The 13275-nt window shown below is 41.8% G+C and overlaps 1 protein-coding gene across 1 annotated transcript in view; it reads right to left on the bottom strand.

The window, feature by feature from the left end:
• TNFRSF21 (TNF receptor superfamily member 21) overlaps positions 1–13275 on the bottom strand; it is a 64545-nt gene that overhangs the window by 13634 nt on the left and 37636 nt on the right. The window contains exon 4 of the mRNA XM_037142550.2: positions 8358–8623. Coding sequence (XP_036998445.2) covers positions 8358–8623 — 266 coding nt within the window. The remainder of the gene's footprint in view (positions 1–8357; positions 8624–13275) is intronic.

Here is a 13275-nt window from a genome sequence, read left to right as displayed (position 1 = left end):
ATCTAGGCCTCGGTTGTATTTCAGCAAAACCAGGATCAGCTGCAATGATTAAGGACCCCTGCCAAGGCAATAATCAATGGAGACCACCACCCTGAGAAAGCACACCTAGGTAAGGTGTGCACACCTGGAAAAGTGATGCATACTCTGTTGAAACCCTCCTCTGAGTCGTCCCCTAAGATTTCAGCTGAAAGAGATAAAAACTCAAGACAAAGGACCCAACACTCAGAGCTCTCCCTCTGGGGAGCAGCCCAGGACCATTTCCTTCCATCTCCTCTTCCCTTATAAGCACACATCTCCTGGACTCTAATGGACCTCAAGGCTTGCAGCCGGGAGAGAAATGGGCAGCTGCAGCTTGTCCCAGGCTGATTCCCTGAACCTGTCCCCAAGGCCCCCCTTTCTCTGACTTCCCAGTGAGCTCAGGCAGCCCAGCCCAGGCTCTCCTGTTACTGCTTCTATGCTAAGCCCTTCCCCAGCTTTGCACTGTCCCAAGCTTTAATAAATGGACCCTCACAATGACCTGCACTCATGTTATGAAATCCTTCCTACACAAAGGCAAGAGCCCACACACTACAGCAGGCTCTGGGCAGACCCGCTCTGGGCCAGGCGCCCTGTCTGGTACCAGTCACTCAGTGAGTGGCAAACGCAAGATTCAAACTGAATCCAGAGGACCAAAATCAAATTGTTTAATTCGTCAGTCCCTTATATTAGTTCTTGGAGATTCCCAGTTCAAATTCCAGCACTTGATGTGAAGCGGCACCTTATTTCTACACTTTTAATACTGCAGAACAGTGAGAGATTTCCAAAAAGCTTGCTAGTGAGCAAAACAAAACTAGGTTCTAAGTAAATCAGACATTCTTCGCAGAATCCAAGGTTTGAGAAGCCCTTAGTGTGAAAAAGTACGTGGTTCTCCTCAGGCAGAAACCAGATGGGAAATGGGAAAGTCTAGGGGAAGATCAAAATATAGTCTTATAGAAATGGCAGTTCATCTTTTTAAAATGACTTTGAAATCAACAAATACATACCTGCTCTTGTTTTCTATGTATATTTTGGTGGACTGGGCACCCCTGCCTTCTGATTGTATCTCACATTCCCTCATGCACACTTCTACTGTATGTAACATCTGCTTATGCCCTGAATTGTAATTATTTGCACACGTGTCTCCATCTCAGCTTGTGAACTATATTTTACATACTACCAGGCATGTGGCTGGTGCTCAACCAAAGGTTGTTGACTGACTAAATGAACCTTAAAATATGATAATAAGTAGAAGCGCCTGAGTGAAATTAAAACCCTAAACCCTTATTCAGAGACATTGCTTCTTTATGTACGTACAGTGAGCACCTGAAACACAAGCACCATTAGTGTACCAGGACCTAGTGTGGGTCAGCAATCCTTTTATAACATCTTCCCATCATCCCAGAAGTTCCCCAGAGCCTGAAGTCACACTCTACAAATTAAGTAACCTGACCTTAAATGACCTCATATGCTGTGGTAATACAACAGGGTGCAAAGGGTGAATATGTGCATGTTTAGCCAACATCTTAAGGCCTTAGAACAATAATCTCTATTTTCTAAAAGATGACCAACTAGCAAAGTGAAGACAAAGACAAAATTTGAATAGCCAGAACTCCAACAGTAAAATGTACAGCTGGTATTTGCCTCAACTCATCCTCACTATATTAAATTTCCGAAAATAGCTGGTGTCAGTCAGCCCTTCGATAAGGACAGCTGCATCCTGCAGCTGGTAAGCAAAAAAAGCAGTGACTGTAGTTCCCTCGGTGGCAGAAGCAGTGGTTCTGTCCTCACCAAGAGAATGCCCAGTGCTCTTCTCACTGTTAAGAATCTCCCAGTTGATTATATAGAGCGAAGTCACCCGATCTGCAACACAGAGTCTACTGTAGTCGAGAGAGCAGGAGCAAGAGCAAGAGCAAGAGTGAGAGCAAGAGGAAAGGAGGGAGAAGGCGAAAGGGAGAGAGAGAAAATGAACTGGTCCCCTGGGATATAGTTCCATGCGAATTCTGGAAAGGATAAGATACCCTACCCAAGGATCAAATCATTCTACTACATACAAGTCAGCAACAACGACACTGGCTTCAGGTCCATTTGTTGTTCATTGCAGTGCAGTTTTAATCTACTCAATCCTATGGAAGGACAGATGAAATAACCAACTCCGTGTCTAAACGTGTCAGTTCTTTACATTTTTGAATTTGTGGTCAAAACGAACAGTTAAATAATATATTATTTTAAATTATTGTGATTTTTAAAAATATTATTTTAAAAATGTACATTAAATTCCTTTTCCTTGCCTTTTTCAAAATGAAGTAAAGAAATACTGGCATTGAAATCCCAATAAGCATTACTTTAGCACCTCCCTGTTTTACACCCCAGATTAGCAAGCCATTACACCTCATTTACTCCTGATAACCACTTGAACTCCCATTTTAAACAGAAAATTCAGAATCAATAAAAACACAAACGAGTTCACCCCCCTTCAAGGGAGTGAGGGGTGGGGAAAGACAGCACCAGTTAAGCCTATCTAAATATACGAAGCTTCTAAAAGAAAAGAAAAAAGCATAAAGGGAACCCTAGAAATGTGGTTGCTCGATTTTGTTGCCCTTTTTCTGACTGCACTGAAAGCACAGACCTTTATCTTTACACATACCGCCACCTGTGTTTCTTCACCAGGGAAGACATCCCACAGGCAAGGAATGTTCACGCAGGCAATACGGGATAGACATTTCCAATCGGCCGGGATTTCCAGTTCTTGGGCACCGGATCCAGAGAGCAACCCTTGGTGCTTAGCATCTAAGCAGTCTTGAAGTGGGAGTCCCTCCACACCTCACACTAAGTAAACTTTAGTGCTCAGAATTTAAAGGATCTATTATGTGTATGAGTTGGAGCTAGTTAGAAACATTCTTCCATCTCTCTTACCTCTAGAGCCTGGGAATAATTGCAGTTATTAATAGTACAGAGTCACTAAGTGCTGACTGTGGGTCATACCGACTCTCACCACAGCTCACAGGACAAGCACTTAATGGTGTTCCCATTTTCTCAGGGAAAAAACTGAGGCAGAGAGGCCAAGTAATTTACCTGAACAGCCCCAAAGTGAGATGCTGCCAGGACAGGAATTTCGCTTGGCACACACCGCCGCACCGATGTTCCATTTGTGGCCTTTATGGCTGATTAATTGTACATCTAGTACTCCCCTCCTCCCACCCTGGTTCGTTTCCCCCCTTAAGTCATACGTGCGAGTTTCTTCCATTCAGCTGTGAACTACCGTCAGTGATGGCACTGACCTTGTCTTACTTATTCATCTTTGCATTGCCCAAAGTGCCGTTATAATATTGCACACATTATTTGTTATGTAACATAGATTTAAAAATAAAATCACTCCCTCACTGTTCAGCAGGGGGCACGTAAACCCAGGTATGCAAGGCCTGAAGGAAAATAACTGTCAAGCTTAAATCCTATTTTCTTTCTATCCTTCAAAGTCAAAGGGCAAATAATACAAAGTATTGATTTAGTGGGCATTTTCCAGATGAAGAAAATCTGTTTATTGCTGGAAACCTCTAAGAAATATTCTTTATGCCAAAGAAAAATGATCTCAGAAGCTGAAGTTGCAGAAAGAAATGAAGAAAGAACAACAGAAAATGTTTATCTACAGGTAAATCAACGGGAATCCTGATTACGTGAAACCACAGTAATTATGCCCCTAGGGGGGTTAAGAAGAGTGAAGTGTTAAGATTCATGACATCAAAAAACATAATGGAAGAAAAGGCTAAACAGGACTAAAGTCTTCTGAGGCTGTTGTATTGTTTGAAAACAGTAAAAAGTGCACATTTATAAAACGTCTCTCTTTATTGAAGTGTGTATATTGTAATCTCCATGGTATTCACTAAGTGAAGGGCTGAAAATGTGTCACTAACAAGCTAACAGAAGAGAGTAAGTCAAATAATAAAAAATACTTGATTAAGCCAAAACAAGGCAAGAAATGAAACAGCCCTGACTGGCGTAGCTCAGTGGTTTGGGTGTCATCCCACAAAGCAAAAGCTTGCCGGTTCGATTCCCAGCCAGGGCATATGCTTGGGCTGTGGGTTCTGTCCCCATGGGGGCACATACGAGAGGTAACCACAGGTGTTTCTCACATCCATGTTTCTCTCTTCCTCCCTCCTTCCCTTCTCTCTAAAAATAAATACATAAAATCCTTTTTAAAGAGGAGAGAGGAAAAAGAGGGCAGACAGGACAAATACAAAACAAATAATAAGAGAGTAGATTTATACCCAAATATACAAGTAATTACATTAAAAATGTAACCACACTGAGATTCCCAAATTAAATGACAAAAGCTGTCAGATTAGATATTTTTAAACCTTAAATAAATGCTACTTACAAAGGGCTTTCTTTAAATAAATCTACAGAAAAAAAATCAAAGTAAAAGGGTAGAGAAAGAGAGAATGTTATATTAGGTTTTTGTTTCATTTTGATTTTTAAGAAGCTTTGGCCAAGTCCCAGTAAGTTCCAACTACTGTTCCCTCTGCTTTGCTGCTTTTTCCAAATGCTCATGCCCTGGAAGGAGAGAACAGATAGAATCCTGGAAGGCCGGGTTCAGTTTAGATGTTGAAAGAAGAGATCACTGAAAAATACAGCTCATTACCTAAGATAAAGTGGATGAATGGATAAGCGTGGTACACCCAGACAATGAAATAATATTCCCTGTTAAAAACAAATGAGCTATCAAGTCATGAAAAGACAAGGAGGAGCCGTAAGTGAAAGAGGCCAGATTCCAGCTACAGGTCATTCTGAAAAGGGCAAAACTATGGAGGCAATAAAACAATCAGTGGTTGCCAGGGGTGCAGCAGGGGGACTGACATAGCAGTAAAAATACTCTGTATGATTATAATGATGAGCAGATGTCATTATACATTTGTCCAAACCATAGAATATGTAACAGCAAGAGTAAACCCTGCAGTAAACCACTGACTTTGGACGATCATGATGTGCCACTGTAGGTACATCCTTGGTAAAAGATATGCCACTCTGGTGAGTGATATTGATAACGGGGGAGGGTGTGCATGTGCGGGAGCTGGGGGCACTGTGTGAAATCTCTGCACCTCCCTCTCAATTTTGCTTTAAACCTAAAAATGCTAAAAAAAAGTCTTTTAAAAAAAGAACTCAAAGAACAGTACACCAAAAAAAGTGAATTTTACTATGTAATTTTTTTAAGTATAAAAAGATTTTTTTAAAGAAAAGTGTTTAAACTAAACACATTTTTTTTTCCTGAATGTGTTTAGTTTAAAAATGGCTAATAGGCTGCCAGGGTTAATGATGGACCAGCTGTTCTTGACCAAGGTCATTGAAAAGCACACTGGGGTTAATCCTTTGAGTGGAACATAACATAGGTACTCTCAAGCTCATGAATAGGAGCAAACATTAACCATTTTTAAACACGCACAGTCATTTTTACACATTAAGAGTCCGTTAGCTCCTGGGGCAGTACCACAATACCCAAAGAATACAAATCCACCATAAGATGGGAAAAATCAGTCTCAATTATGCCACCTGCGTTCTGATTTTCTGGTTTGACTCCACAAATCTCAGGGATAAACTATGAACATACAGTTACATACTGTGCAGTTGGTAAGATTTGGCAGCCAGGAATCCATGCTCATTGTCTATTAATATAGAGTTCAATTTGGGTCCAGAATGTTGCTAGATAATGAAGGGCATTATTAAAGCATGGAACAGGAAGCTTCATATTGCCTTCTCAGCATCCATCATAGCATGTAGGCTGTACTAGCACCAAAGAGAAAGCTCTAAGATGCTTTCATACCACTGTTTTATAGAAAATAAGTAATGAAAAATAGATATTATATATATTTCTTTTATTAGAGAAGATAGAGCACAGAAAGAACTTAAAAGTATGAGAGTCTGGCACTCGGAACTAAGTGTGTTTCTTATTCATTGACTCAGTGGTTTTTGTTATAAATCACTCTCCTCCATAGCGACTTCGGGCCTACTGTACCCAGCAACTATGACAGGAGCTGAGATAAAGTAGTTGCTCAATAAACTTTTTATGGAATTCAATGCAACTATCAGAGAAACCTTAAAAAGGCATTTGTTATGGTCAATACCAAAAAAAAACCACCCCAAAACAAAACCTACCCCAAATACTAGGTCCAAATTATACACAATTCTGAGTATACACAAAGAAATGAAATGGATTCACAGAAACCAAAAACGAAGGGAGTTTTAGTAAATTTTTGGCAAATCTGACCCAACATCACAAACCTCTTGCAGTCCAAAGAAGGGAGAATTGATTGTCACCGCTCTCCTTAAATTAAAAGGAGGATGGTCACCCTCAATGCAGCACAGTAAAACGCACCCCACCTACCCTTTTCTTGTGCCCTTTCAGCTGTCATTGTAAAACACATTTAAATCACATTAGTATTTTTTATTATAGAAAATGATTTCAAGAGAAGACAATCACTTCTGCATCCACCACCTAAATTTAATAACATAACATATGTGCATTTTCATTTTCCTGTGTTTGTATTTTCCCATGCCTAATGTGCTTTTTCTAATGAGAAATACAAGCTGCAGTTCAGTAACCCTCTCTTCCCTTAACAATATATCATAGTTATCTTCCCACCTTCTTAAATACTGCACTTAACCAATCCTAACATGGCACCCATCACGTTTTATTCGTTACTGTGGGCATCATCAAGGAGGTCTAGTGACTTATTCTGGTATCCAAAAATTCTTCTTCAAGTCTGCTCCTTGCCCTGCCAGTCCTCTCCTTAAAGCCAATGCTCCAAGTAACACCTGTAACACCTGTAACACTTGCCTCTGTAACGCCTGCCTCTGGACTCCCTCCAGGTGAACCTCAGCCACTTTAATTGGGCATTAAACATCTACCTCTCCTTCCACCAAATCCAGCTACTTGAAGCCTCGTTTTACTTGTGAGCCACATGTATTGAGATTGTCCCTCAGAAATTCACAAGACACTGTTGTGTGTCTTTGAATGCTTACTACAACATGTGTTAGGAAATGTTTTTCTCCGAAATTCCTTATTTCAAAGAAGTTAAAAATATGCCAGGAGCTTTAAAAACTACCTTCAGAGTCCATTAGCACCTATAAATTTTTATTTAGTCGCTTACATAAAAGATTCACCTGAACTATTTGCTTTACTAGGTGAAGACACACGACACTGTCGATATGAAAAGTTAAAGCATTCGGAGTCCTTAAATATTTAACACATAATATAGAGTTCCTTGAGATACAAAATTTGGTGCAGAAAAATAGTGATTTCGAGTTAATGCACCAGCTCTTCCAGGTAATGAGTTTGGGCCACGAGAAAACAACACGGGCAGAATGGCTTTTTCTATTTTAAGTGGGTTTTATCAAATCTCAGTGGCATAATCTTTTTTTTTTTTTTTAACTTTGGGAATCTATTCCACAACTTTAATCAAAGACTTTGAGAATTATAAACCAATATCCAAATTTACACTTAATTCGTGGCCTTTGAGGGAAGCACATTATGATTAAGAAAGGCTAAGTAAAATGAGTTACGTCATGATTATAACTACCATTTGCAGAACGCCTGCACTGCATCAGGTATTTTATACGCTTCATTTCTAGTCGTAATTCACCCTACAGAGTCGGCTTACAAATGAGATAACAGAAGCAGAGAAAGCTCAAGTCACTTACCTTTGGTAACCCAGCTAGTAAGTGGCAGAGCCGGGATTCAAATCCAGCGCCTTTTGGATCCACGGCCACGGCGCACTGACCACAGACTACATAAATCACACTCCTAGGACCCCTCGGTTCCCATCCGATGTGGGGGTTGAAGGAGCCCAGGCGGAGGCTGAACCCTGTTACTCGCTGCTGCCAGAACCACCCGCAGGCCCGGGAGGTAACACGGAGCCCGCCTAAGCCACCACATCACAGGAAACAGCCCCTGGAGGGGGAGGGTCTAGGAGAAAGTCTTCCTACTCAGGAGGACAGATCGGGCTGCACAGTCTGACGTCAGAATGTCCCCCCAAAACAATGATTCTTATATCACACATTAGAATCACTTGGAGAGCTTTGAAAAATACTGATTCCTAGTCCCCTGTAGAGATTGTGACCTGGTCTATAGTGGGGCCAAGTACCATAATTCTTTTAAAAGATGTCTAGATGGTTCTCATGAATACCCACTGAGAACTAATGCCTTTGAAGGTGTGTGCATGTGCACGTACACGTGTGTATACCTCGACACCTAACATCAGTTATGTTTCCTTATTACATATACCTGGCAAAATCTGAAGCACAGGAACCAAAACGTCAGCAGGAAAGACAGAAGAGCCGGAGTACCTTACCTGGGTCGTATCCTCCATCAGTCCACGGATCTTCTCCACCACATCGTTGCGCCGGTGCTGGCGAAGGGCGCTAATTAACTGCGCGAGACTGGCCTCGGGGCCCCGGATGGTCCAGTGCTGCAGAGCCGCGTAGGCCCGCTCGTGGTCCGCGGTGTACCCGTTGGAGAAAGCGGCCACCTCCCTCTCACTGGCATTGCAGAGAAACTGATAGATATCCTTCCACTGGCTTCCCACCTGGGCTGCCACAAGCTTCAGGATGTCAATACCTGTTCCGGACACAAAATAAAAATAATAATAACTAAGGAAGGAAGGACATAAACAAACAAACAAACGAGGGAAGGTCTTTATAATAAAGGCCGCTCTGTTATAACAAACTAAAGGCAGCATACTTATTGTTTCACCTCAAAGGAATGCATTGACTCCTATCAGCACTTGGCACATCCTGGGGACCAGTCAGGCACTCTCCTGCAAATTTCAGTTCTTGAATGTGAAACCAGAAGTAGGAGCAATCTTGAAAGTATAAAACAAATAAGTCACGGGGATGAACCATATAATAAATTACCCTTAAAAGATGTTTTGAAAACCAAACTCAAAGTAATCAGAGTAATTCCTTTGTTGCTGCTAAAAAACTAGAACCAAATAAAATCAGAGCCGCCCAGATTAAAAAAAGTGGTGACTTCAAGAAATGTAGGAAAAGATAAGGCACAGATTTAAACTGCAGTGGAGTTTACCCAGCCCTGTCTAGGGTGAGGGTGTCCAGGTTCTGGCGAGGGCGTCCATGCTGCCAGCTGACGATGCACCCAGCCGTGCAAGTCCAACAGAGGCATTCCTTAAGAACTCCTGACTTCTTGTGCTCTAATTTATGCTCAAGAAGCAATTTTCTTATCTATTTAAGTTGACATGCAATTATAATGAAGACAACAGTCAAAATGACATTAAAATAACAACAGCTATTATCTTCCAGGCATTAAGACACTAGCTTACTGAACATCTTGATAAAGCATTCACACATTCCATTTGCACGGGTGGGAAAAAAAAAAAGAAAACCTCAGAAAAGTTTTACAATTTGCTCAATGTTACAAAGGGTAGGTAGGTTGAGTACTGAGCCCAATTTCCAAAAAATGTTATATTTTGTCATTCTGGTTTATCAGTTACTTAGAAACTCAATCAGTGTGAGTCCATAGTCCTTAAATTTGATGAACACTGGTGAAATGCCAAAATTGAATCTTGGAATCTGCAAACTCAGGATAGGTGTGTGGCGCCAACCCTCTGTGAGCCTGCCCTCAATAGCACGCTTTGGTATCTTCATCTTTACAGAATCTTCTCCCCTCAATTACATAATGGCTTTGCCCAAATTTATACACAGAGTGTGCCTGTAACCGCACAATAGGACTCTGGTAGTTTACCCGGTGAGTTCTCTGAGTCAATACCATGTGTTCCAATGGGGCCACACTTACATGCCCTGATACAAGAGTTCTTACAGTTACAATGCCTTAAAAAACACTTGCTACTCAACAAACAAAATGTAGCCACGTTCCCAAATGAAGCTTAATGAGGAAAGGAGATATAAAAAGCTTCCTGTTGTGGATAATTGACTTTTTCAATTAATTAGGGGTTAACCAAGGAGAAAACAACTTTTTGCTCCTATTGGGTTTTTTTTTTGGAGGGGAGGAAATATTTATAAAGTGAGCTAACAATTTTTGCTTAAGAGCAATATAAGTTCCAGAAATTTCTTTGAAAATGTAGGACTTTGTGGCTCCTCAATATAAATCCTTACTCTGCCCACGCAATGCTATTGAGGCAGTTGATTTAAAAGGCTGCATGCACATCCTGGAACAGCCTCCTGAAAATGGTTTTAAAACAGAAGTTCTTAGTAGAGGCTGCTTGCTTGTCAACTGTAAAAGTAGAATGCCACAAATTGAGACATTACTGTCCTCACACTGTTTCCTTTGGCAGCGCAAAATATACTTGAACCAGTTGCTTTTCGGTTTTCAGAGCAATGTTTAGCCAGATACAGAGCTTTTCATTTCAAGCAAACAGACTCCTCCAAATCCCCCCCCCCCCCGCAGGTAACTTTGAGGAGTGAGGCAGCTCTTGAGGTCGATGTGGTAGATTGTACCAAACACCAAAAGGCTTATTACTCCCTGAATCTTAATTTAGGTCAATTTGACTAAGGTCCACAGTGTTTTACATGAAAATATGACTGTGTTTTCTTGTATGTGGGTCCGTTGCTTAAATCTTCATAATGCCAATGACAGTGTGGCTTTGGGCAAACCACTAACTGTCATGTTCATTTCCTCATTTGTACAATGGGGATATTCACTATGGTCCCTGGGGACGAGCTGATTAACATTTTCTATAGAGCTGATTTATTTTTGGAAGTACCCCATGATGATAAATGCTCCATATACTGGGCACTATAACTTAAAACTAAATGCATTTCTGATGCAAATACATAGCCTTTATAGAGTAATTACAGAGTTGAAAAGGCTTAAGCTTAACAACAGCTCCTTCTTCCAAAACCCAGTATTTATACTTTTTCTTTCAGCCACAAAATAAAGGAAAAACAGAAAAACGCAAACACTAGATACAATGAGATTGTCCTTCAAACTAAAATTGACTAAAAGCTAAATTTAAGGCCTGTGAATCAGGTTTTATCTTATTCTTTTACTGTGAAAACATGTGAGCCAACTCTCGTGAGCTGGCCTGGGTCAGCAACGTTCTACACCACAGCCCCTCCTATCGCAGGAGCTGTAAGTCTGAAGGCCGCCGAGAAAACGGCCCCCTCTGGAGATAACCAGCCCTTTATCCCAGCGCTAGGTCAGGAAACCTCTGCGGGGGAAGAGAGGCCAGTCCGAGCTGGCCCATCAGTTCGATGCACCTTGTCCTCACCTTACCACCAAGGAAAAAAGAAACAGCTGCGGGATATTCCAGGCGATTTTACCCAGCAGCCCCTGTGTGCCGCTGTGTCTGCCGGACAGGTAGCCCTTCAGAACTTTTAGGACAAGAGTTTATCACCGAGAAAATGCAGTGAAAACCGTAGTAACACCAACGAAGCAAAACTGGGTGGGCTTTGAAAGTGTTCTTTCTTTAGAAAGAGAGTTTTAGGCAAAACTAAATAGAAACCAGAGAGGAAAGCAGCAGGACGATTACAACAAATTGAGATGGTTTCCTCTGGGAAAGGGAGGGGAATGTTAGCACGGAAGGAACTTTGAAGCTGTGCACAAGGTTCTATTCCTAAGCCGGATGGTGACAAAAGGGGTCTTCTTTAATCACTTTATTTGATGTTTACTTTATTATTCCTTTTTAAGCTGTATATATAACACACATACATATACTTATGTAACATGTATTTTTATATGCTTTATATATGCATATACTATTATGTAGGATATGTAATTTTCGAGTGTTGGATTTTATATGAGGAATCTCATGGAGCAAAGCTGGTGTCCAGTTCAAAGTCACCCAGCTCGTTAGCAGCCCCCTCTGCTGTGGTTAACCGGGACGGCGGTGTTGCCCAGGAGCACTGCTGTTCACTGGAATGAGGTTCCCGGGACAGGGCCATTGGGTGTGTGTATCAGGGCACTCAGAGCTGGCCATGGCGTGAGGGGGCTGTGTTCTAATTAAAACTTTATTTACAAAGAGGTAGCAGTGGGCTGGAAATGGTAAGTGCTGTACTTCACCGACACCTGAAACGATAGCAATTTAAACTGCCAGGCAGTTTACAGCCCTCTAGTAAATCACAAAATCTCATCTTCTATAACCAAGACATTTAAGAGTGAATAGTTTATACTTCTCCCCAACCAGAGGGTAAATAGCTTATAAATCACCCTGCTCCGGGAGATAGCAGAAAACCAATTAGTGCCATTTGCCAACCACACCCAAGAATAGATGAAGTTTAGGGAATAAATCTCATAAGGATAATGAATGTTCTACTGAGATCCTCCCCCACAACCTCCCTTAAAGAGATGTCGACTATCAAATGGCATGCGATTTAGAAAAGCATTTTGTTAAAGGAAAACATAGACACCCCCCAATGAAAGTTTCCACCTCAATTTGAAATGACAGTAAGTGAAATAAATAGACACCATCTCTGCCCCATCAGAGTCCTGAGACCTTTCCCCCAGACAGTGTGTTGCACTGACCTGAACTGTTTAGCTAAATGTGATACCAACTCTTTTTTTTCTTAGACTGAAAACAAACACAGCCTTCGACCCCCTGAAGTGCTGACAGACAGAGGCGTGGAGCTTAACTTTCCTTTTCTTATGATGTCAGGTCTTGGAGTGCTGGGAACGGCTGAAGTTTCTAAAAAAGTTATTGAAGGGGTCAAGGCCAATAAACCGGGGCCTGCACTTTGCCAGAAAGGATGTGCGCTCAGGGGTCCCTGGCCCCAGGCAAATGGCTTGTGAATTTTAAGATGCAAGTAGTGCAAAATAACATGAATGCATTCACAAGATACGACTCCGTGACCTTGGGTAAATGACAAACTCCTTAAGATTTCATTGTCCACATCAATAAAATACCACCTCTTATATCTCATAGGGTAGGTACGAATATTTGTGGAATCAAGTATTAAAACTATCAGCACAGCAGGTCAGTGCATAGTGGTTCTCCTTCCCCTGTCCCTTCCACCCGAGTGGACAGTATCAATGGGCAGCAGACCTGAAAGGTGGGAGGAGCTCTACAAAGACAGAGGTTTTAACACCAGGATTATAGGTGCTGAACAACGAAGCCAAGCACCAGAATCCTGGCTTCCTGTGCTTTCCAGAGCCTCACCAGTACGTGCTGGGAGGGGCACCACCCACAAAAAGGGCAAATGTGAAAACAAAAACGCTGCTGCCGTGCCTGTCCCGTGCAGGACCACACAGCAGCAGGCACCGCCGACAGCACCCAGGTCCGCCATGAGGGAGAGAGGCAG

This window comes from Artibeus jamaicensis, unplaced genomic scaffold, assembly GCF_021234435.1.
Source record: "Artibeus jamaicensis isolate MK-2021 breed Jamaican fruit bat unplaced genomic scaffold, CSHL_Jam_final contig_484, whole genome shotgun sequence".
Taxonomy (NCBI): domain Eukaryota; kingdom Metazoa; phylum Chordata; class Mammalia; order Chiroptera; family Phyllostomidae; genus Artibeus; species Artibeus jamaicensis.
Note: the sequence above shows the minus strand (reverse complement) of the source record. Positions and strands in the feature narration are given on the sequence as shown.